This window comes from Dasypus novemcinctus, chromosome 18 (genome assembly GCF_030445035.2).
Source record: "Dasypus novemcinctus isolate mDasNov1 chromosome 18, mDasNov1.1.hap2, whole genome shotgun sequence".
NCBI lineage: Eukaryota > Metazoa > Chordata > Mammalia > Cingulata > Dasypodidae > Dasypus > Dasypus novemcinctus.
In genome coordinates, this window is record NC_080690.1 from 77,539,398 (window position 1) to 77,564,387 (window position 24,990).

General features: G+C 43.2%; 1 protein-coding gene and 1 long non-coding RNA gene across 14 annotated transcripts; one reads left to right on the forward strand and one right to left on the reverse strand.

Moving 5' to 3' along the window:
- Positions 1-458: 458 nt before the first annotated feature.
- LOC131274396 (uncharacterized) lies at positions 459-2,422 on the reverse strand. Its single transcript, XR_009181661.1, has 2 exons — positions 1,628-2,422; positions 459-746 (listed from the first exon to the last, which is right to left on the reverse strand). It is a non-coding gene; the product is annotated as an uncharacterized lncRNA (long non-coding RNA).
- ZNF331 (zinc finger protein 331) lies at positions 2,399-18,870 on the forward strand. Of its 13 annotated transcripts, none has more exons than XM_058280760.2 (7): positions 2,399-2,563; positions 4,390-4,460; positions 13,999-14,052; positions 14,277-14,420; positions 15,000-15,104; positions 15,323-15,449; positions 17,064-18,870. In XM_058280760.2, the coding sequence occupies exons 6-7, from the start codon at positions 15,416-15,418 to the stop codon at positions 18,365-18,367; spliced, it is 1,338 nt and encodes a 445-aa protein (XP_058136743.1). In that variant the 5' UTR covers positions 2,399-2,563; positions 4,390-4,460; positions 13,999-14,052; positions 14,277-14,420; positions 15,000-15,104; positions 15,323-15,415; the 3' UTR covers positions 18,368-18,870. The 13 variants fall into 13 exon arrangements, with proteins under 13 accessions (XP_058136743.1, XP_071065533.1, XP_058136744.1 ...); XM_071209432.1 differs by having other exon boundaries at positions 15,000-15,044; XM_071209433.1 differs by lacking the exon at positions 2,399-2,563 and adding an exon at positions 2,740-2,876 and having other exon boundaries at positions 15,000-15,044.
- The last annotated feature ends 6,120 nt before the right edge of the window (positions 18,871-24,990 follow it).

Here is a 24,990-nt window from a genome sequence, read left to right on the forward strand (position 1 = left end):
TGGTTTAACCAACTCGAGCCAAGTTCACTAAGAAACCTAAGTGAAGTAGACATTTTCTAGGAAAACATTTACTTTACCAATATGGACTTCAGTAAAGATAGGCAGTCTAAACAGAACAAAATCAGTAAAGGAAGATTTTATAAGAGCACTTTACAAGTAGAAGCACCAGGATCAATTGTTTAATGGGCAAATTCTGCCATTCTTTTAAATATCAGATAAACCATTGTTACTTACTTAACTCAAGAGCATTTAAGGGGAAGTAAAATTTCCTAATTATCTTCATAAATAAAATAAAATATTGATACTAACACATCACGAAGGTTGTACTAATATAGTACTACTGAAAGATCCCAAAACTCCCTGCAGATGGAGATCTTCTTTATATCATGTGTAAAATATGGTACACAGACTGAATAGTAATATAATATAAAATTCGATAACCAAGTACAGATCACATATGAATTCAAGTATGATTTAATATTAGGAAATTCGTTAATACAATTAATTACATTTATAGTAATAAAGATCAAGAGTGGAGCGTCTTCCCGGGCCGCATTGCCATGGGGGCGGGGCACGGCCTGTCTGCCACCAGCGAGGGGCTGCTCTACGCCGAGTTCGCGTCGCTCTCCGCTAACCTGCCTGACGCCGACATCGACAACAAACTGGCAAGAAATTTGATAGCTGTAGGACTGGGTGTTGCCGCTTTCGCATTTGCAGGTCGCTATGCATTTCAGATCTGGAAACCTCTAGAACAAGTAATCACAGAAACTGCAGATTTCAACTCCTAGCTTTTCATACTACTATAAAGGAGGATTTGAACAGAAAATGACTAGGCGAGAAGCTAGTCCTATTTTAGGTCTAAGCCCATCTGCTGACAAGGCCAAGATTAGAACAGCTCACAGAAGAATCATGATTTTGAATCACCCAGATAAAGGTGGATCTCCTTACTTAGCAACCAAAATAAAATGAAGCCAAAGACTTGCTAGAATCAAGCACCAAACAGTGACTGATGCTCATGGACCACTCTGAAGGAAAAAAAGGGGGGATGTTTAAAAAAAAAAAAAAAGCCCTGCAAATTAATTTATACCATGGCCTTCACAATCTTCATTCATATATTGACCACAATCATTTCTTCCACTTCTAAGCTATTTAACAATAAATATTGGTCTTGCTTTTTATTAAAAATATAGATATAGATAGATATAGATATAGATATAGATATAGATATAGATATAGATATAGATATAGATATAGATATAGATATAGATATATATCAAGAGCATTGAATGGGGAAGTGAAATTTCCGACTGGCTTTTGGAAATCAAATAGAATATTATTACTAATATGCCCCACAGACTGTACCAAATACTACAGAAAAGTTCCACGTGTTCCTACAATTGAAAACATGTAAAATAAAATACAGCAAATGCACAGCACACTAATATATTATTAAAATAAACCAAGTACAGTTTATGTATGGAATTCAAGAGTGACTCAATGTTGGGAATCCATTGCTAAAATTCATCATATTTATAGAGACAAAAAGAAAACTCAATGGATAGTGTTCATAGATTTAAAAATCCGTTGTTTGGCACGCATGCTAGAGCTCCAGAATCTATTCCCGCACCTGTGCCTTCATACTCAAGTGTGGGCTGGATCTCCCAGAAAACGTAGGGTACAGTGCTGGTAAGGGCCCGCCGGGCGGCATGCTCCCTGAACACTCTGGCTCACATTTTCTAGATTTTCCGACTCAGAAGTCTCTGGGCGCAGCTCTTTCAGAGAGAGCCTGTGTTGCATTCTGGGAGAAGTTTGAGCAATCTGGTTCAGAGGTTCCGAGTTCTGATTCTGGAATACATTTCCCAGAAGCCACCAGAACACATAACCCCTTACGGAAGGTTCTGAACTACATGCTGGGATCAACAGGTTTGGCCTAGCGCCCATCACTCAAGGTTTCCCTGGCCCTGAACTACATTTCCCAGAAGTCTGTGGGTATGGTCCTTAGTAGCTAGGCAAGGTTGCTAGCATTTGCAGATTCTCCTACTCTGGATTATGTTTCCCCTAACTCTCTTGAGCACAGCTCGTTTCAGAGCGAGACGCACACTGAGCGCATTTTGAAGGCCGCGCTTGCAGCAATGGGGAATTCATGGCTCTGGACCCCATTTCCCAGAAGTCTCTGAGGCATGGCCCCTTAAGGGTCGTCTCCTGTGAAGTTCCACCCCGGGAGAATATGAACGGTCGCCTTCCAGGGCCGAGAACTACACAATATGGACTACATTTCCCAGCAGACCCTGAAGCTCAGCCCTTATTAAGCGCCGTGTTGAGTTGCATGCTCGACAAGTCTGATTGGTGTGCTTCCCGCTCCGCGCATTCCCGGACTTTGGACTACATTCCCCAGAGGTCTCTGGGACACGGTCCTCGTTAGGAGCGCGTCGAGATGCATGCTGGGAGCCGCGCTTCTACCTGCAAGCGTTCCTGATCGCCGGTTTCCGCCGGGCGCCCTCAGGAATTAATCGCAGCATTTGCGCCCTCTCTCGACGTCCTGGTGGTTGTTGGGCCCCGAGCGGTGAGTTGATCGGATCCCAGGAGGAAACAGGACGCGGCGGGAAATGGCGATGGAAGAGATGCTCTGGGCGAGGAGGCCCCGGAGCGGCCGAGGGAAGGGCGCGTGTGCGCGCGTGTGAGTGTGTGTGTCAGAGGTCACGCGGCGGGGCCGAGCTCTGTCCCCGTGACTGACAGTCGTATGTGTCGGCATCTGTAGGGGTGGTCGAGCCGGACCGTGTCCTCATCTTTTTGACAGACGCGAATTGACATCTGTTGCGTGTGAGCGTCTGTTAGGGTGATCAGGCCGGACTGTGTCTTCTGTGACGCACGAGTGTGTAAGCATCTGTAGGGGTGAGGCGGCCGGCTCTGAACCTGTGACTGTAACACTAATGCATATGAGCATCTGTGAGGATGCTCAACCGGGCAGTGTCCCCGTCTCTGTGACGCACTAACGCGTTAGCATCTGAAGGGGTGACAGCGCTGGGCTCTGTCCCCATGACTGTGATTCTCGTGCGTGTGAGCATCTATGAGGATGATCAAGCCCGGCCGTGTCCCGGTCTCTGTGGCGCACATGTGTGTGAGCATCAGTGGGGGTGATGTAGCCAAGCTGGGTCGCCGTGAATGTGAGTCACTTGCCCATGAGCTTCTGCGGGAGGTGGTGGGTGGTGCTGTGTCTCCAGGACTCTGCTTTGCGTGAGATGCATGTGTGGACTCTGTAGGGGTGGCAGGGCTCAGTGGTGTCTCTGGCTCTGAGATATATATGCCTGTGCACTTCCATGGGATTGGCAGGACTGGGCGTTGTCTCCATGACGTGGGTGCCAATGTCTATGACAGGGCCAGGATGTGTCTCAGAACAGTGTGCAGGATTATGCTTGTGTAACTGGGTAATTGGTTGTGTGGTCTTTTGAGTGAGCATGGGTTGCTGTGCTCCATGGTGTGTGACAGTGTAACCTGTGATTCTAGTTTCTCTGCTGCTTGCTCTGCCTTCGCCTTCCAGCCTTGTGGGACCTGTCTGGGTACAGTGGCCCCAAAGGGATGTCAGAGCCTGGTCCTGTAGTGAAATCAGCCAACAAGAAGGACACAGACAGACCTAAGTCATGGGATGAAACTTTTAGAGCCAGAAGTCCTCTTCATATAGGCTACCAGGAACAACAGGTTGGGAAGGCCTAAGAATAGGACTCATTTTTTGCCTGGAACAGTTTCCTCACTTGGGAGGGAGAGGGCAGCAAGTGTTCTAAAACCCTAGTTACTGGGAAGCAGGTGTGGCTCAAGTGATAGAGCTTCCACGTACCGTATAGGAGGACCCGGATTTGATCCCTGGGGCGTCCTGGTGAAAAAGAAGAAGAGAAAGCATGCCCACACAGCAGGCCAGTGCCCATGCGAGTGCCCACGTGGTGAGCCAGTGCCCCGCACAAGTGAGTCATGCAGCAAAATGACGACACATCAAAAGAGAGACAAGGGGAGAGTCAAGGTGAAGTGCAGCAGAAACCAGGAACTGAGGTGGCACAATTGACAGGGAACCTCTCTCCCCATCAGAGGTCTTTAGGATCAAATCCCGATGAATCCTAAAGGAGAGAAAATGAGAAGACAATACAGACATCAAAAACAGCAGGGCGGGAGGAGGGGAAGGGGGGTCATAAATAAATAAATCTTTAAAAATAAACAACCCTAGTTACTAGTGCCTAGTCCCCAGGGACTTCTGAAATAGGCAGATTTCAATGCTTTCTCATTTCCATTTGGTTTTTGGATATGAGGTGGGGGCAGAGGTGTCTCTGGAGGGTGTTTTCTAATGTAGTCTGTGCTCCAGAAAGGTTCTAGTGTCTTATTATATCCTGCTCTTTCCCCCAGCCCAGAGTCCTCCAAAAGAAGCATCCTGAGGAAGAAAAAGAATAAGTATACACCTTAAAATCAAGGTTCAGGTGAGTTTCCTTTTTGTTCACTGACTTGTGTTCATAGGATCCTGATCATCCTCCTTAATATTGACTTATCCCGGTAATTCCTTCCCAGGTAATGTGACAGCCGTGCAGGTGTATTCCCCAGCGTACTCCTCGCTGACCAGCCCTCTCCATTGAGTATCCACAGACCCATTTGGTGTATCGTTCTTTTCCTCCTGTGTACTTTCCTTTTCTAAGAATCCAGTGGTATAGAAAAATACATCTGGGAGGTTAATGCCAGTGCTTTATTTTTAGAGCATGATTTGATAAGGAGGGGATTCGTTTTCAGGTGGAATCTAAACCAGTTACCTTTATTTTCTTCGAAAGCACAGTAAAAAAGAAGATGGTTTGATTTTTGGGGGGTCAGTAAATGACAAAGTTGGCAGCTTTGTGAGATTTTTTAAAAGTGGAGTTTGAGCAAAGATCTGTGTTATTGATAAGTAGAAATTTGTCCCCTTAGCCAGGTTTTGTTGAAGGTTGACAGCTTGGGTTTGTTTCAGTTGCATCTTCGTGAATTGTGAGAAGTGGTATGGTTAGATGTTAGTGAATGTGAGTCCTGGATCCACAGCAGGGATTGGCAAACTTTTTCTATAATGGGCCAAGAGTAAATATTTTATACTTTGTATGCCACATCTGGTTGCATATTATTCTTTTTTATGAGATTTCATGTTTTGGAATAGTTTTAGTTTTACAGGAAAAGTGCAAAGAGAATTCATATGTATCCCTCACCAGTCTCTCTATTGTTCACAGTTTACATAAATATTCTTCATTCATTACAATTAATAAACTAATTTTGACACATAATTATTAACTGAAGACCATACTTTGTTTGATTTCTTTAGTTTTCACCTAATATTCTTTTTCTGTTCCAGGATCCCATCCAGGACACCACATTACATTTGATTGTCATGTGTCCTTAGGTTCCTTTTGGCTGTGACGGTTTCTCAGACATTGTTTTTGATGACCTTGAAAGTTTTGAAGAATACTGATCATGTGTTTTCTAGGATGCTCCTCTGCTGGAATTTGTACTCATGTTTACTCATGATGAATGAGACTGAGTTTATGGGTTTGGGGGAGGAAGATCACAGAGGTAAAACACCTTTTTGAGCACATCATCTCAAGCGTGCATCCTGTCAACATGATTTATGACAGTTGGTGTTGACCCTGATCACCCAGCTGAGATGGTATTTGTCTAGTTTCTCTCCTTTCCACACCAGACTCTTTGGAAGGAAGTCACTGTGTGCAGTTAACACATAAGGAGTGAGGCATTATGTTCCCTCCTCCTTGTTTGTTTGTGTGTTTGTTTTTGTTTTTACAACCCTTTAAAAATGTAAAAAACATTCTTAACTCTCCCAGGTAATACAAAAACAGGTTCAGGCCAGATTTAGTCTGCAGATAACAGTTTGCCCACCCTGATCTAGAGTGTCAGGGTTGCAAATCTGTCTCTGCCTCTTCCTAGCTTCTTGAGCTTTATGAAGATAATGTTATTATGAGAATCAGAAGTGTTAATATACCCATTAGACCAGCACCTGGAGCAGAAGGACTCAGTAAATATGAACTGTTGGTATTATGTAGTAATTCTGGGTGTTCTATAGATTAGGAGCCACATACATCTGAAGACAACTGTGATAGGTGCTTGCAAGTTCAGAAAATGAACCAGAGCCTCATATATTCTAGAATAGGAATCCTTAACCTGAGGGCCTTCTTTTAATTCCTTTTATGACTTTCTAAGGGACTACCATCCCAATGACATTGTATACAGAATTGTTGTATATATTTGTAAATGTGGTTTTTTTCCTGAACAAGCTTATAATTTCATGGGATTATCAAGTGTGCACCCGCCCCAAAGAGATTTAGACCCATAGGTCTAGAAGCAAGGACCATGTTGCCTTGTGTACTAATTTCCTAGGGCAGCTGTAACAAGGACCACAAATTAGGTGGCTTAAAACAAAATAAAGTTATTCTCTCACAGTTCTGAGGCTGGAAGTCAGAAAGCCAGGTACCAGCAGGGCCCTGCACCCTTCTTGCCTCCCTCTTCTAGTTGGTGGGGGTTGCTAGCAGTCCTTGGCATTCCTTGTTGTGTGACTGCATTACTCCAGTCTCTGCCTTCACATCGCCTTCTTCCCTGTGTGGCTCTGAGTGTCTCCACGTCTCCCTTTCCTTAAAAAGTGACCAGGAATTGGATTTAGGGTCTACCCTGAATTGCACCACATTATTATTACGGAATTTTATGCAGCTACAAAAAATTATGTTTAAGAGGTAGTCATAAAGAAAAACACATGTGATAGTCAGCAATACTCATAAACAATAGTGTACAAGGAAAACTTAAATCAGTTAGGAATGCCATTTAATAAGTGTGTGAGTTTAGCCAATGTACAGTTAGAGGGAACAGTTCCCACGACTGTCCTCACTTTTGACAGCAAAACTACCCTCAGGCTTGATAATACTCAGGAAAGTATCACAGTACTATCGGAAAGCTAGAATTCTACTGGTTATGGCTTCTTATGGGGAAAGGGTACAGATTAAAACCAGCCAAGGAAAGCAGCATGTGGGCAGAGTCCAGGAAGGTATCAGACACGGAGCTCCCTTGTCCTCACCCCACCCAGTCATGGACACATCACTCTCCCATTATCACTGTGTGACTGTACGCATGAAGTATTGCCAGCAAGGGAAGCTTACCTAGTCTCAGTGCGCAGAGTTGGATCGGGCACTGATTGATTGATTGCCCATGTGGTTGATCTCAAGATCAGCCAATATTGCATGAGCCAAAGCTTCCACTCTAAGTCATTTTTGGTCATTTTGGTGTGACCAGCCCCTACCCAAAGACTATTGGATGTGGCCAGCATCCCCCCTGAATCACATTGTTAGACTATCCGGGGTGACCCAAGTCCCTCAGCCAGAGACACAGGCATGACATTTCAAGGGCCTAGAGATCACCTGCCAGCAGTTGAAGGCAAAGGCCTCTCTTTAGTAAGGGTCATTCTTCACTACCCAGTAAGACATTGCATAAGTGTTGTACTCCATGTGACATTTTAATTTGATTCCTCTTTGAAGGAGAAGACCTGCTCTGTACCAAATACTCTGATGTCTGCTTTGCACACACTCCCTCATTCAGTTTTCAGAGGACACTTAGTATAATTAGGGTCTGAGTATATTGCTGAGACACAGTGAAGAGATATTCAAGAACAGGGAAGTGATATTTGTTTCAGTCACATCAATTCTTTAGCATTAGACCTTGTATGAGTTTCCTTTTGCTGCTGTAACAAATTGCCACAAACTTAATGACTTAAAACACAAAATCTTACTGTCTTACAGCCCTGGAGGTCGGAAGTCCACAATGGATCTCCAGTGGTCTAAAACCAAGGTGTTGGCCAGTCTACATTCCTTTCTGGAAACTCTAGAAGGTGTTCATTTCCTTGTCTTTTCCAGCTCATGGAGGCTGCCCCCGCTCCTTGGCTAATGGCCCTTTCCTCCATCCTAACAAGCACACATCAAGTCCTTCTTACATCACATCGCTCTGACCCTGCCTGCATTGTCACATCTCTTTCTCTGAATCTCTTCTTCTGGCCCCACCCTCCTTTTTCACCTTTGAGAACACTTATGACTATATTTGGCCAACCCAAATAATCCAGGGTCATCCCCTATTTTAAGATCAGCTAATTACTGACTTTAATTCCCATATCCCTGTGCCATATATCAAGACATGTTCAGAGGCTCCAAGAATTAGGATATGTACATTTTGGGGAATCATTATTCTGCCCATCAGGCCTATTTGTTCACCATTTCCTTAATGACTACTATATACTCCTCCCCCATTCCTCTGCCCTTTTTTCCTTTGTTAGTTTTCTTTTTTAAAATTTGGGACAATCTTAAGTTCCATTCCCCATGATGGGATTAATACAGACCTGCTGCAAAAAAGTCAGTGTCTTAATGAGCTTATAAAGAAGAAACTCAAAATTACCCATAACCATGCCATCCAGAGATCATTACTCTTAATATTTCAGTATATATGTTTCTGTTCTTTTAACCCCTCTCTAAGTATATGTGTGTGGTTTGTTTCTGGAGCATCAAAGCCTACTATTTGATCATATAAATGAGCCAAAGGTTCTCCAACCCTTTTTTTTTTTTTTGTCTTTATTCATTTTTTTAATATTACATTCAAAAAATATGAGGTCCCCATATACCCCCCACCCCCTTCACCCCACTCCTCCCCCCATAGCAACATTCTCCTCCATCATCATGAGACATTCATTGCATTTGGTGAGTACATCTCTGAGCATCATTGCACCTCATGGTCAATGGTCCACATCATAGCCCACACTCTCCCACGTTCCATCCAGTGGGCCATGGGATGACATACAATGTCCAGTAATTGTCCCTGCAGCACCACCCAGGACAGCTCCAAGTCTCGAAAATGCCTCCACATCTCATCTCTTCCTCCCATTCCCCACACCCAGCAGCCACCATGGCCACTTTCTTCACACCAATGCCACATTTTCTTCTATTACTAATCACAATAGTTCATGAATAGAATATCAGTAAGTCCACTCTAATCCATATTCTATTCCTCCATCCTGTGGACCTTGGATTGGTTGATTCCACTCCACATCTATATCAAGAGGGGGCTTAGATTCCACATGGATGCTGGATGCAATCCTGCTTTCAGTTGTAGGCACTCTTGTCTCCATGGTGTGGTGGTTGACATTCTTCAACTCAGTGTTAGCTGAGTGGGGTAAGTCCAATAAACGAGTGTAGGAGTTGAAATCTGTTGAGGCTCAGGATCTGGCTATCATATGGTCAGTCCAGAGATTGAGATCCCCTGGGTATATATTAAACCCCAGCACCAACTACTATTCTGGTAAAGTAACAGGAAAGGCATGTGAAAAGATCACATCTGAGTCCAGCTCCATCACACAGAAACACAAACTCCAAGGAAGGGCCAACTGACATGGCACTGGACTCCATCTGTCATGACCATAGAACCTGTGGGTCTCTGTAGCCCTCAGAAGAACCAATGCCTGGGGTTGTATCTACTTTATCTGTCTCTGGGACTCTGCTGAGGTGTGCATAAGGGCGACCCCTCTGATAACCTCCCGGCTCTTTTTTGGAGACTCAGAGCCATATAAACTCATTTGTCCTTTCCATTTCCCCCTTGATTCAGGTCAAAAAGCATTTTTAATGCCTGGTATTATATGTAGACTGAGATATTCTGCTGGTCCGAGTTGAGCCTTTTATTCAAGGTCCTTTTCTAGTCACATCATCAGCTGGTACTTGATAGTAATCCCTTGGCACCAGGGAGGCTCATCCCCGGGAGTCATGTCCCATGCTGGGGGGAAGGCAACACATGTACATGCTGAGTTTGGCTTCGAGACTGGCCACACTTGAGCAACATGGGAGGCTCTCAGGAGGTAACTCTTAGGCACACTGCAGCTCTAGGCCTTGTTCTTATTTCAGGTGCACAGGCTCACAAGCATAGTCATTAGTATCAAGGGCTCATTGTTGGACCTTCATTCTTTTTTGGTCTTTGCCGTTGCACTTGGGGCATTGTTGCTGTTCCTTTAAGGACTGTAATAGAGCTCCCCTGGCTAGGAACTCAGCACTCCCCCAGTTGTTTTTAATTGTTTCCACTATGAAAATATCCAAATATTTTTATATAAGGAATCCAACCCAGCCCTGAGCTGCCTTAGGCCTGAGGGCCTCTGGAGAAAAGAGGGCTGTGCCACTGAGCCCCTTCCTGCTTTGTAAAACCTCCCACCAATTTACACCTTGTAGCATTCGAGATACATCATTTACAACTAGTCCCAATGCAACAAATTACCAAGAAAGACAGCATTTCAGAAGGAGATTGTCAAGAAGGTTAGTGTTTCTTTCACAGAACATGGTGATAATGACTGATAATGACTGGTGCCTTCCCAATAAGGGCTATGTAATTAACATTTCTACAGACAGATGTATGAAAGAACACAGTGTCATGTAGAAGACAAGATCCAGCTTCTTGCTAATGTTCTCAATTTGTCGTCATCTCAGATTAGAGTCCTTGAGCTAGATTTTTAATGAAGAATCCAATCTGTCCTGCTGTCTCTCCACTTACTTGCTGATGAAGAGGGTACAGTTCCTCTTTATATGTCTTAGAGTCTTTATTGCTAAGGTTATTTTAGAACAGTTTCATTGTTTAAACCAAGCGCTGAAAGTTTTTTTAGTTATATAGACAGAGCAGGTTTGAGAAGCACATATTTTAGCATTAAAAAAAAGAAACAACAGACTTGAATTTCTCCCCTAAAAACAGATTAAGGTATATGTAATATTATTGTTCTTCGATAACAGCAGTCAACTTATTAAATAATTATTACATACTATTATGTGTTTTACGTAGACTATCATAATATTTGAGACGGTCATATGTGGCAAGTACTGCTTTTATCTCAATTTAATAATACCAGTGAGGAAACAGGTATGGTGAGGGTAGTAAGTGTCAGAACTCAAAATCACCTCCTGGAAGTCAGACCACAGAGCCAGTGCACTGAATTTCACCAAAGTGTCTCCTCTCTGATTTTACATACTTTTTGTAAACCTACCTTCTCCACTTGGTAATTCATCAACAATTTTTTCTCAATTAATATGAACCAATATCCTTATTAGTAAATGCATATGTGCCATTATATAGCAGATCATAATTTATTTAATCTATCACCTATTGTGAGATATTCCCATTTTTTATTTTTAAAAATTATTCTCTGGAAAATATGAATAAGATCAAGGAATTGTGATATAGTAACTATAATTTTACCATCTGTTGCCATCGTGAGAAACTGGGTAAAAGGTACATGGAATCTCTGTATTATTTAGGACATGGACATGCTTACAACTTCCTCTGTGAATCTAACATCTCAACTAAAAACAAACTTTCTTTCCTGGGGAAATACACACACGCACACACACATATTTGAACATTGCTGTGCATACACGTAGGTACTTCTGTAGCTATTTCCTTTAGATAAATTCCTAGAAGTAGAATTTTGAGTCAGAATGAGACTGGTTAAGTGCCTGTAATTTGCCAGATCATTGTACTCAGAGTGATAGAATAACTAAAAAGTCATGGCCGCTGTCTGCGCATTGCGTATCATCCAGCCAGAAAGGGAAATTCCACATAGAAGAAGCGCAGGGCAGCCCGTGGCCAGGGCCTGTGGAGAAGTTCAGGTGACGTCCCCCATGCGGGTCTTAGTTCATGACTCCAGGTCATGACCAAATTATTCTGGATGCACAGAATCTATGGGGAGGTAAATGGAATTTTTTATTTTCTCACTTTTTACCTTACATATTTTTCTAGTAGTGTTTGATGCAAAGTGAAATTAGTAGGGTAAGATGATCTAACAGTTGTCTGCAAAACATCATGACTGAAGAGCAGGTTCAGAAGCAAAATTCATCTTCCCATCAAGATATAAAAAGAAGCCACATTGAAACAACTATCCATATGTACAAGGCAGAGCTTACAATTATAGCCATTTTTTTCCAGTCAGGACTCCACTATTTGTGGGCATATATAACATCAAAGATTTGATTTAGGTATTGGGAACTGAAAGGAAACAAAGAAAAGCTGTTCATTGCAACAATCCACAGTAAATGCATTTTTTTTTTTTTTTGTAGGAGGTACAGGGAGTTGAACTTACACGGGAAGCAGGTACTCAACCACGGAGCTACATCTGCTCCCCATTGAGAGTTTTCGTTTGTTTGTTTTGTTTTTAGGAGGTACTGGGGATCAAACCCGGGACCTCATACATGGGAAACAGGCACTCAAACACTTGAGCTACATCTGCTCCCCAAAGTGAATGCATTTTGAGTTTCTTTTCTCCAAATTTAGGAGACTTACAGAGAGAAAGTTTTTGTCTTTTTAGAGGATAGCTCCCTGTTAAATTTAAAATATATACATAAAAAATTTTTTTAATTAATAAAATACATACATAAACACATTTATTTATCAATGTGTGATGATACAACAGCAGGGTTGTTGTTAGAATTAGTAAGGTATACCTGAAAAGAAAAAAAAGGTCAGAGGATGCATCAGGACTCCCCAGAACTACCACCAGGCTCAGTGATTCTCTAAGAGGACTCACAGCTAAGCCTGATTACAGTGAAGGGTTACAAAGCTAAATTAGCAAAGGGAAAAGTCATGTGGAACAGTGTCAGTAGGAAACTAGGTGCAAGTGTCCAAGAGTCCTCCCTGGGGAGTCACACAGGACGCCTCTGATTCTTCCAGCAGTGCCTGGAAGAACACGTGAAGTGCTGAGTACCAGGGAAATGCACCTGCACCTACAAGTCCAAGTTTTTATCTGGGATTTGTCATGTAGGTACCCTCTGCCTAGCACTTATCAAAATTCCAGACTCCCAGAGGAAAGCAGCTTCTCAGCATTGCTTGTGCAGTTTAGACATAATCACCCACCTTCTCGGCTGGGGAATGGAGGGACTCGCCCCAAATCCAAGTTCCCAGATGCTAGCAGGGGCCCAGGCTGCAAGATGGCCTTTCTACAAAGTAGTCGGCCCAGACATGCTAGGTTCATTCTTCTCTACACGAGGTACATGTAACTTTCCAGACTTTTTCTTTCTGACGATTTTTTACGGGTTATTTGTCCGTGTCTATTTCTCTTTCTCTCTTTCCATAATGTATCATTGTAGCATCCTGTTTGGTGGCCTGGGTTTTCTACTGACTGTATATTTGAATTATTTCCCTTGTCCTTCAGTATTTCTGCCAACATTTAGTAACCACTCACTGTTTTACCATTGACGCTCTGCACGGATTCATGCAGTTGGCTTTTCTGAACCCTGCCCGGGCAGTTTCTTCTCCATCCTGTCCAGCTGCCATGTCTTGACCAGAAGAGGTTCTGATTTGGATGGTGCAGCCCCTCCTCCCCCTGGTGTGAGCAGAGGGAGCAGGGTGCACTCAGAGTGAGACACTAAGTGACCTGAGCACCCAGCCTGGAAGCCCGAACCCTCCCAATGGGGAGCTGACCATATACCTCCTTCTGAAGCATTTGGATCTGGCTTCAAGTTAGAAGCTCCTCGGTTTGGCTTTGTCCAGCTGAGTTTCCCGAAGTTTCAGGGAGAGCTTGGGTTTATCCGGAATCCTTCTAATCTTCCCTAGATTTGTGTGTGTGTGTAGATGTTGGGAGTGAGAGTCAGGGTACTTTGGAAGACAAGATGGAAGAGTAAAACAGTTGTGTTAAGTAATTTTGGTAACTGATATTACACCTAGGTGTTTTTTTGGTTTTTTTTGTTGTTGTTGAAACTCACTTTATTTAAAAAACAAAAAACAAAAAAAACCTGTCATGGAAATAAATTACAACCATTTACCCCCTTTTATAAATTCTTCATAAAATATATTTGACAATTTTAAAAGAAAATTTCAAAAGTTGCTTTCATTTATGAAGTGCTAATGACATTTTTTTGACCATTTTGTCATGCTATACACCTAGGTTTTAATGCCTCTCTTTCCTCCCCTAACTCTGGCTTCTCTGAATTTTGTCTTCAGAAGAGGAAACCCAAAGAAGACTGATCAGTTCTTGATTGGAAAACAATGGCCCACGTAAGTATGTATTTCTCTTTCCTTCTTGAAATGTGATATTTGGTCCTGTGGATATTTTCATTCATTGCCCTGAAGCCTGCTGTCTAAGCAAGCCCATCTAATTACCCGCTTCCCAGTTCTTCCTAATCCAGTGAATGATAATGTCATGTGGCCCCATTTCCTCCTTGGCGGCTAACGTTCAATTAGTGATGGGATATATTTTTCACTATTTCCTGTGTGCTCAGGTCCTGTCAGCAATGATATTGGGAACAATGAAGGAACAGAGTCCTTTGAGGGACATCTTAAGTCAAGTCTGTGATGACTGAGAGATGGTGGTCCCATTTGAGCACATGAGAAAACTAAAACTCTCCACTGATTTTGTTTTCCAGGTAGATGAAAAGGCTTGTTCTTATTTGTTGGTCTCAGCCTTAGTGTGTCATGAGACTTTGCGATTTATGAGGCTTTTAGAATTAGGTAGGGCTGTGATTAGCACCTTCAGAGATCATGTCCTTGCCAGAGAAGCTGAGAGAGGAATTTTGTTGTTGAATGGACCTGCTGGACTTGGGTAACCTCTCTGTGATTCTGGATCCTTCACCACCACTGTCCTCTAAATCAGAAACAAGGAAAAGTCAGGGGCAGTGGATGGTAACAGGTAAGGAGGTCATCCACCACAGAAGTACTAGATGATCCTATAGTCCCAGAAGGTGGGAAAACCTTCAATGTTTGGGTATATTAAGTATGTAACTATAAAACTATAATAGAGTCAGCAAGTCTGATTTGTCTGTATGATGGGATGAAAAAAATGCTTTTGTCATTACAAAGGAAGACTGATTAACATGTAATCTGGCATCATGATGAACTTGAAGCTTGAAAACATTCAAACATTTATTTATATATATGGCAAAAGATTTTAATATTAACGTTTGGGAAACAAATTCCCATATTTGTTTTTTTCTTTTTCCTTGAAGGGAAAAAGATGCTGGAGGAACCCACACTTGCTGAGACTATAGAAGGTAGACTCTGTACTTGAAAACAGGAGGAAAACTCGGATTATTTTATCCGTTACTGCACAGGTTTGGATACTTAGGAAATTGCACAGCAGGTTCTTCAGTTCCAAGTAGGGGTTCTGCTTCAGTCACAGCCACGTCCTTCCTGCGCCCTACCTATTCCACAGGCTTTCAGTCCACTCGCTAGACTCACCCCTACTGCAAGGCAGCTCTTCCTCCCTTTTTCTTAATCTTGATATGGTTGCCTTTAATTTCATCAGTAATATGTGGGGTTTTGTTTTCAGGGTTTGGTGAAATTCTCAGATGTAGCCATAGACTTCTCTCCAGAGGAGTGGGCGTGCCTGGACTCCGCTCAGAGGGACCTGTACTGGGATGTGATGTTGGAGAACTACAGCAACGTGGTCTCCCTGGGTGAGTGACCTGCCTCAGTCGTTTAGACTCTGCTCCCTGGAATGCCAGCTTTCTCCACTGTGAGTTTGAGGACCTTCTTTCAAGAAACAAGTTGAATTTCTTCTTCCTGTCCCCAAGAAATATTTTGAGCTTTTTCAGGTTGGAAATAAAATTCTTTTTTTTTTTAACTTTTTTTCCCCACATATTGAAACATAATTTGTATATTTTCTTAAACATTTATATTCTTTCTTAGCTCTTTTTTTTTTTAAGATTTATTTTTTTACTTATTTCTCTCCCCACCCTGCCCCCTCCCCCATTGTCTGCTCTCTGTATCCCTTCACTGTGTTCTTCTGTGTCCACTTGTATTCTTGTCAGCAGCACTGGCAATCTGTGTCTCTTTCGTTGCATCATCTTGCTGTATCACCTCTCCATATGTGCATCGTCATTCCTGGTCATGCTGTGCTTTTTTTTTTTTTTCTCTTGCTGGGCGGCTCTCACAGGGTGCATTCCTTGTGCATGGGGCTCCCCTATGTGGGGGACACCCCTGCGTGGCACGGCACTCCTTGCACACATCAGCACTGCACATGGGCCAGCTCACCACATGAGTCAGGAGGCCCTGGGTTTGAACCTTGGACCTCCCATGTGGTAGGCGGATGCCCTATCCATTGGGCCAGATCTTCTTCCCAGAAATAATAATTCTTTACAGAGAAACTTTGCTCCACATACTGGTTGGTTATGCGGTGGCATTGTTAATAGTGCATAAAAAGGATAAAACCTTTGCTCTTTTTCTTTATCAGATTTTATAATAATAAAAGGTTGGTTTCCTAGCATACTCCAAAATTGGTCATTTAGCATTTTTCATACCATTATGAACTCCATTGCAGTTAGTATCATTACTGATGGCTCAGATTCTTCTAAACTTTTCCTGACAGGTGTTTCATTTTTATTAAGTCTAATCCCATTATTGTCTTCTTTTTTTTTTTGGATATGGGTCTTTTTATTTGAAATAACTTTTTTTTTAGGTACGGGGGCCAAGGATTGAACCCCAGACCTCATATGTGGGAAGCCCAGCACTCAACTACATCAGCTCCCCTGAGTTGTTTTTTTTGTTTGTTTGCTTGTTTGTTTGTTCTGTTTATTTTTGTTTTTAGGAGGCCCCGGGGATCAAACCTGGGACCCCCCCCCAATGTGGGAAGCAAGCACTCAACCGCTTGAGCCACATCTGCTCCCCCAGAATAACTTTTAATTATATTAATTATATCTACATGTATCAATTTCAAATAGTAGTTTTATATATGACTATCCAATTGCATTTTCTTCTTTTTTTGCAAGGGTTTTATAATCAACTTTCTTGGGTTTTCCAGCTATGTCATAACATCATGTACAAATTTTACCTCTTTTTCATCTCAGTTTTTTTAGGTTTACACATTTCATTTGTTTTACTCAATTGTGTTAGCTGATAGGAGGTAATAGTCAGTACCTTTCTCTTGTTTGACTTTAGCAGAAATGCCGCCAAGATGTCCTTGTTAAGTATTATGGTGCCAGAAGTAGAATCTGTATCTTAACAAGATCTAATAGGGAATTTTTATTTCTACCAAAGAAAAAGTAAGATATATTTGTTATTTTTTCCCCCAGATTTGGAGTCAACATATGAGATCAAGAGTTTACCTGCAGCAAAGAACATTTATGAAATAAATTTTTCCCAGTGGAACTCCAATGGAAAAAGTAAATCCCATGGCCTTGACTGGAAGGGTAGTGGTGAGTCTGAAGGACCACAGGGCCATCGAGAGGGATATTTCAATCAAATGATGATCAGTGATGGAAAAATGCCCCCTTATAAAGAAAGCACACCTCTTAGACCAGCTCAGAGACTTCATGGTAAAGAGAGTTCCTATGAATGTAAGGAATGTGGGAAGGCCTTTAGCCGTAGCTACCAACTTACTCAACATCAGAAAATTCATACTGGTGAGAAACCTTATCAGTGTAAGGAATGTAAGAAGGCCTTTCGTTGGGGCAATCAACTTACCCAACATCAGAAAATTCATACTGGTGAGAAACCTTATGAATGCAAGGACTGTGGGAAGGCTTTTAGATGGGGCTCCAGCCTCGTTATTCATAAGAGAATTCATACTGGTGAGAAGCCCTATGAATGTAAAGACTGTGGGAAGGCCTTTAGACGTGGTGATGAACTCACTCAACATCAGAGATTTCATACTGGTGAGAAAGACTATGAATGTAAAGAATGTGGGAAGACCTTTAGCCGTGTGTATAAACTTATTCAACATAAGAGAATTCACAGTGGCGAGAAACCCTTTGAATGTAAAGACTGTGGAAAGGCCTTTATTTGTGGGTCAAGCCTCATTCAACATAAGAGAATTCATACTGGTGAGAAGCCCTTTGAATGTCAAGAATGTGGGAAGGCCTTTACTCGCGTAAATTATCTTACTCAACATCAGAAAATTCATACTGGTGAGAAACCTCACGAGTGTAAGGAATGTGGAAAGGCCTTTCGTTGGGGGTCAAGCCTTGTTAAGCATGAGAGAATTCATACGGGTGAGAAGCCATATAAATGCACAGAATGTGGGAAGGGCTTTAATTGTGGTTACCACCTAACCCAGCATGAGAGGATTCACACTGGCGAGACACCTTATAAATGTAAGGCATGTGGAAAAGCCTTTATCTATGGGTCAAGCCTTGTTAAACATGAGAGGATTCACACGGGTAAGAAACCCTATGAATGTAAAGAATGTGGGAAGACCTTTAGCCATAGCCATCAGCTTACACAGCATCAGAAAATTCATACTAGTGAGGAAGCCTATGAATGTCAGGAATGCGGGAAGGCCTATGGTCACATAAGCCATCTCAGAGAACACCAGAGAATTCACACTGGTGAAAACCACGGAGCCCGGTACACAGCCTTCAGACCTTCATCAACATGAGGAAGAGCTCTGACGTAATTGAACATAAGGCAGCCTTCACTGGTCAGTCCTCTGCTTGTCGACCATCAGAATAGTCACACTAGAGGCACATTTGGAGAATGGAGAAGTCACTTTTTCTTCATGATCACATGCTCAGTGTAGACAATTTTTTACCAGATAAGTTTTAATGAATGTGTAGAAGCCTTCCAGTACCGTTCAGTCTTGGCTAAACTTCAGCAGATTTGTTCTAGGGGATATCCCTGTTACTGTAACAAGTGTGGGAAAGCCTTCAGTTGTGGCACACTCCCTTACTGTCATCGTCACCATCCCACCTCTTTATTCTCTGTGAGATGCTAGGCAAATGCTTACTACTCCTGTGCACTATTTGTAAAATGGGGATTATCACACCTGAAGACTGCTCTTGTAGGGGTTTAAAGAGTCTGGTGTGTTAACTCCTTGCACGTGTGTCTGGAACATTGTGTGAGCTCAATAAACATTGGCTGTTGTTGCTCTTCTGGTCATTACCATTAGTATTGCTGTGAGTGAGTTCTTACCCAAGGAGTGCAATTATTGAGAAACGACTGCCAAACTTCCAGAAGAAAGCATAGAAGATTATCACCACAGGTTGGGCTTAGACAAAAATTGCCTAGCACACAAAAGACACTGAACATAAAAAATTTAATAACTTGGATTTCATCAAAATTACGAAGTTCTCTTCATCAAATGATAGCATTAAGGTAGCAAAAAGGCAAGAAGCAGACTGGGGAAAGATACTCTACATTCACCTGACAAAGGACTCAGAGAAAGTAGATAAGAGCTGTGTATTAGTCAGAGTTTTCTAGGGAAACAATCAATAAGGGATATCTGCTGATAGTAAGAGATTAGTCTCTCATGCAGCTGTGGGGATGCACGAGTCCAGGTTCCACAGGCAGGCTGCATCCAGGAGCTCCAATGAAAGTCCAGTGAAGATTCTTGATGAGTTCTGGGAGCTGCTGGCTGTCCAAAGACGAGCTGGGAAATTCTCTCTCAATGCTGGAATCACTTCCCCTTTTAAGGGATGCAACTGATTGGGTTAAGCCTCACTCACTGCTGATGGTAATCTCCCTGATTGATGTAATTATAACCAGCTATCTACGATTTACCACTGCAGTAAAGTCAATGGTGACTAAAGTCCATCAATGCCCTTGCATTACAGTTAGCCCAGTGCTTGCTTGACCAAACAGCTGGGCACAATTACCAGGCCGTCATGTTAATAATGACCAAGCTGTCATGTTAATAACCAACCAATAAAAAGGGGAGAAACTCCACTCACTGGCCCGCTCCCCAGGAAGCGTGAAGCTCTGGCTGCTCTGCTCGGGGCTGTGTGGGAACCCTGCCTGGGACCCGTTACCCAGCGGGCCCGTCAACCTCTGCTGGCGTCACTTCCTGCCGGCCCAGCGCCTGCGGGATGGAACGAGGAGCCGTTACCCAGCGGGCCCGTCAACCTCTGCTGGCGTCACTTCCTGCCGGCCCAGCGCCTGCCGGATGGAACGAGGAGCCGTTACCCAGCGGGCCCGTCAACCTCTGCTGGCGTCACTTCCTGCCGGCCCAGCGCCTGCCGGATGGAACGAGGAGCCGGGTCTTTTTCTTTTTCTTCTTCTTCTTTTCCCTCCCTTCCCCTTCCCCTTCCCGCCCCTTCCCTCCTCCTTTTCAGTTTTTTGAATGAGAAAGACCAAGGGACGGCCCCGCTGCCGCCCCCGGGGCGTGAGTGGAGCGGGGCTCCCTTCCCTTCCCCCGGGGCGCGTCACTGCCGCGCCCGCCGCCCGCCGCCCGCCTCGACCCCGCCTCGGGCGAGCGCCCGGCAGACGCTGCGCGGCCCCGGCGGGAGGGTGCAGGCGGGCCGGGAGCGGCGCTGGCTGGCGGGAGGCTGTGGAAAAAGAAGAAAAAAATAAATAAAAAGGGGAGAAAGACTTGAATAGGCACTTCACAAGAGAAGACCCCAGCAATGCCAGCAAGTGAAGGGAAATCTCCTTTCCTTCACGAGGAACACTGGGGGGTCCTACAGCCGAAGAGGGAGGGCGAGGCAAGAGGGAGGAAAGCAGACTTGTCCTGGGGAAGAGGCCAAGGCCGGGATAGAGTGCTGGGAGAGCTGGGGAAGCAGTTTGATCCAGGGGCAGGACCTGCGCTCTTCTGAGAAGGCGTTCAAGTGAGGGAGTGAATTATCTTGGGGAAAGTCCTGACACTGGACAGGAGAGGAGCAAGAACCCCTGGGAATGGTTAAAAAGATCGGAGGGGTCCGGCCTCACAACCACCCTGGAGCTCAGCTGAGGCTCTGGAGCAGAGGCCAGGTCTGGGGTCCTCAGCAGTGGCTCTCAGTCGCTCGCTCCCTCGTAATGAGGGTGACCACACACTGGGCAGGTAGACCTGGCGGCCCTCCGCCCCAGAGCAGGGACCCAACGCGGAACCTACATTCAGGTGAGGGCGAGATTTCAGAGCAGCGTGGCCAGGCCGTCTTTACCGCCCGGGTGTGTGGGGGTAGTGGAGGGGCTACAACCCCAGCCTCCTTATCCTCTTCCAGTTTGAAAATTACCCTTACAAAGAGCAACAAATTATATTGGGCTTTGGAGGATCCATGAAATCAAGGTTTTATCAAGGTAAGTCACTAGTGACCTGTTACAGCCTGGCCTGGCTGGCTGAACTGCCATCAATTTTTTTTTTTTTTTTTTTAAGATTTATTTTTTATTTATTTCTCTCCCCTTCCCACCGGCCCCCCCACCCTAGTTGTCTGCTCTCTGTCCATTCGCTGTGTGTTCTGTGTGCCTTCAATTTTAAGTTTCTCTTTTTTTTGTTCACTAGTGCCCAGAGGTTTGTCATAATAAAGTTCCCTGCAACTTCCATTTTATACAAGAGTCCATATAGTCTCTGGAATTCAATTCAAAACTTTGACGCAGTTGCTACTTTCCTATCTTGTGTCATTTCTAATGCAGGCTTTATACCAGCTTCTCCCTGTCCAGTCCTCGTGGCTGAGACTTCTCCACACTCTGCTGTTTCACTGGCACTCAGCACGATGCAGTCTCTCCCAGTGCTTGGCACGGCTTGCCTGAGAATTTTTCTAGTTTCCAAAATTGCTGCTCAGCCAGTGTTTGCATCTCTTGTTGGGCCGCATGTCAGCATTTCAGCCTTTTCTGTATTTCTGTCTCAGACCTCCATACCCCTTGCAGGAAAGATTCCATTTGTTCCTGCATTTTCCATTCAAAAATCCTCCAAACTTCACATTCTTTGGATTATCTTAATCTCAAATTTTGATTAGTGCAACCACCCAATGGCTGCCTGGCTGTCAGCAGTTCTGCCAAGTTTCTCTATTGAAGGAATAAGGGCAAGGCTGCCTCCTTGCAGTTCTGTCACATCACTCGTTTTTTTTTTTTTTAAGATTTTTTTTTTTTATTCCCCCCCACCCCACCCCTGTTGGTTGTTCTCTGTGTCTATTTGCTGCATCTTTGTCCACTTCTGTTGTTGTCAGTGGCACGGGAATCTGAGTTTCTTTTTGTTGCGTCATCTTGTGTCAGCTCTCCGTGTGTGCGGTGTCATTCCTGGGCAGGCTGCACTTTCTTTCGCACTGGGCGGCTCTCCTTACAGGGCGCACCCCTTGCGCGTGGGGCTCCCCAGCACGGGGACACCCCAGCGTGGCACAGCACTCCTTGCACGCATCAGCGCTGTGCGTGGGCCAGCTCCACATAGGTCAAGGAGGCCTGGGGTTTGAACCGCGGACCTCCCATGTGGTAGACGGATGCCCTAACCACTGGGCCAAGTCCACTTCCCCATCACTTGGTTTAAAGTGAAGTTTCTGTCATTTACTGGTTGTCTAAATCATTAGCATGTGCCCCTGTGACCTTTTCTGGCTTGCTCACCTCTGACCCCTGACCCCTTAGAACAGTAGGTTGCACATTGTAAGCTGTCAAGAAATGTCTGTCAGATGAGTGAACTGCGTTGAATCTCACTAACTTATTAATGACCCACATACCAGCATGAAAACTCTAAGGATATTCAAAGGAGCTGGTACGAGAGTTCATGGAAAATGACTGTAAAGCAGACGTCATCAACTGGAGAGACAGTGATTATACAGATAGAGAAGCCAGAGACCACTGGAGGCAAAGACCCCAGTCCCTTCTAGGCATGTACGGCTAAGAAGAAACATCAAAGCAAGGCACTTCTCTATTTCTGTGTCCATAGTAAAATTTTGTTGTTGTTAAGGCACATTTGAACACAGCAAGATAAACAGAACAAACATGCTCTACTTTGGACGACTGGCAGCGGAGCTTCCTCACCTGAGTTTGCATTGACCAGGCATCATTTCCTTCACATGACTTGGCACCACACCAAGATTCCACCAACTTTTTTGTTAAGCACCAGACAGTAAATAAGGTTTTGCAGGCCATGTATGCTGTCACATATTCCTCTTTATATGTTTAAAATCTGAACATTTTAAAACCACCCTGGGCTCCTAGGCCACATGAAAACATCCACGGGCCAGATTTCACCCATGGACCATAATTTGCCTAACTCCTGCACTAAACCACCAGGAAGGCATAGGAGAAGATTCTAGAGCAGCAGTATCACATATAGAAGCCTGAGGCACGTGTCTGTAGGCTCTTCAAATGTAACATAGTGCTAATATAAGTGTGAAACATACACTAGAATGAACTATTGTGGTTAGTAATAGAAGAAAATGTGGCATTGGTGTGGAGAAAGCGGCCACGGTGGCTGCTGGGGGTAGGGAATGGGAGGAAGACATGAGATGTGGGGGTGTTTTCAGGACTTGGAGTTGTCCTGGGTGGTGTTGCAGGGTCAGTTACCAGACGTTGTAGGTCCTCCCATGGCCCACTGGGTGGACTGTGGGAGAGTGTGGGCTATGGTGTGGACCATTGACCATGAGTTGCTGCTATGCTCAGAGATGTATTCACCAAATGCAATGAATGTTGCATGATGATGGAGAAGATTGTTGTTATGGGGGGAGGAGTAGGGTGAGGAGGGTGGGGGGGTGTATGGGGACCTTATATTTTTTGAATGTAATATTAAAAAAAGAAAACGCAGCAAATAGACACACACAAAAAATACACTAGATCTGGCAGACTTAATCTGGGAGGAAGATGGTAAAGTACCTCAGTATTTATATTTATTACATATTCAAGTTATAGGTTTTAGATATATCAGGTTAAGTAAAATATATTATTCCAATTACTCTTACCTGTTTCTTTTTGTTTTTTGTAATGCAGCAACTAGAAAATTTTAAGTTATGTATGTGGTTCTTATTTTTCTGCTTGGACAGCATTGTTTTAGACTGCAATTTAACAATATTTACCAAAAAATTTAAATATATATGCTTTTTTTTTTTGAGGTACCAGGGCCAGGGATTGAACCCAGGACCTTATGTGTGGGAAGCCAGTGCTCAATCACTGAGCCACATAGGCTCTCCTGAGCTGGTTTTTTTGTTTGTTTGCTTGCTGTTTCTTTTTTTGTTTTTTGGAGGCACCAGGAACCAAACCCATGTGGGAAGCAGGCGCTCAACCACTTGAGCCACATCTACTTCCCAAATATATATGCTTTTAACTCAACAATTTTACTTCTTTTTTTTTTTATCACAGAAAATCTTTATTTCCCAAGATGAACATATCTTGGGCATAAAATAACTTTTGAAATTCATTTTGTGTTGTCAACAGAGGTTAATGATGCTCTGTTAGGATTCAGTTTTTCAAAGAGAAGGTAAAATTTTTATGATGGTACCATGTCATGGTCTACCAGAGCTCCATGGACTTAAATTAATGAACTTTAATTATATCTTTTATAAATCTGCATGAGGGACTGATTTATAGTTTTGTTTTGCCTCGCCTTCCGATTGGAGGTAATAGACACCTACAGCTCTAGAATGTTTTTGTGTATGATTTTTTAAAAACATCTATATGCTTCCCTCCATGAATGAATTCCTTTCTTAGTAGCCTAAATTATCTCTCATCAGTTCAAGGCTGAGAATTGATTTTCATAATTCTTGTGTTTATTTTCATTGTTCCTACAGTATTTGTATAATGAATGAGTATAGGTCCTTTACATTTTTGTAAGTATATGTTGAATATTTGGCTTTTTTTTTTTTTTACCATATTGACAGTATCATGGCCAATGAAAAGCAAAATAAATGAACCTGTTGATGTCGTCTTCCTAGGATAATAAGCTATAAATCGTCTTTTATTAGGTATCCAAAGAATTTTTAAAGGTAGCGATAATTTAAAAAATGGACTCTTTTGTCAATTGATGGGAAATTACACTGAGAATATTTGGCTGTGTTGTTTATTCTTTAGAGCTGACCAAAGCTTAGTAACTGATTAAAATGACAAATGGAAGGAAAAAGCTAAATACACAATTTGAAATTTCAGTTATCTTTTTAAGAAGTCGCCTTAATTACAGCAAATCAGGATTAAAATATTTTTGGAGCAAGAGCAAAAATGTTAAAATAGCATGTCTCCTAACTTTTCTGTTTAGCTCTCTACAATCAATGATCACTTTTAGCATTATTATAATATGGCTAGTTAATAAGTTTGTTAAAAATCCCAACCTGTCATTATTAAGAAGAAAGGGCATTTATAATGCAGGTAAACAATATACTAAAAGTCCAA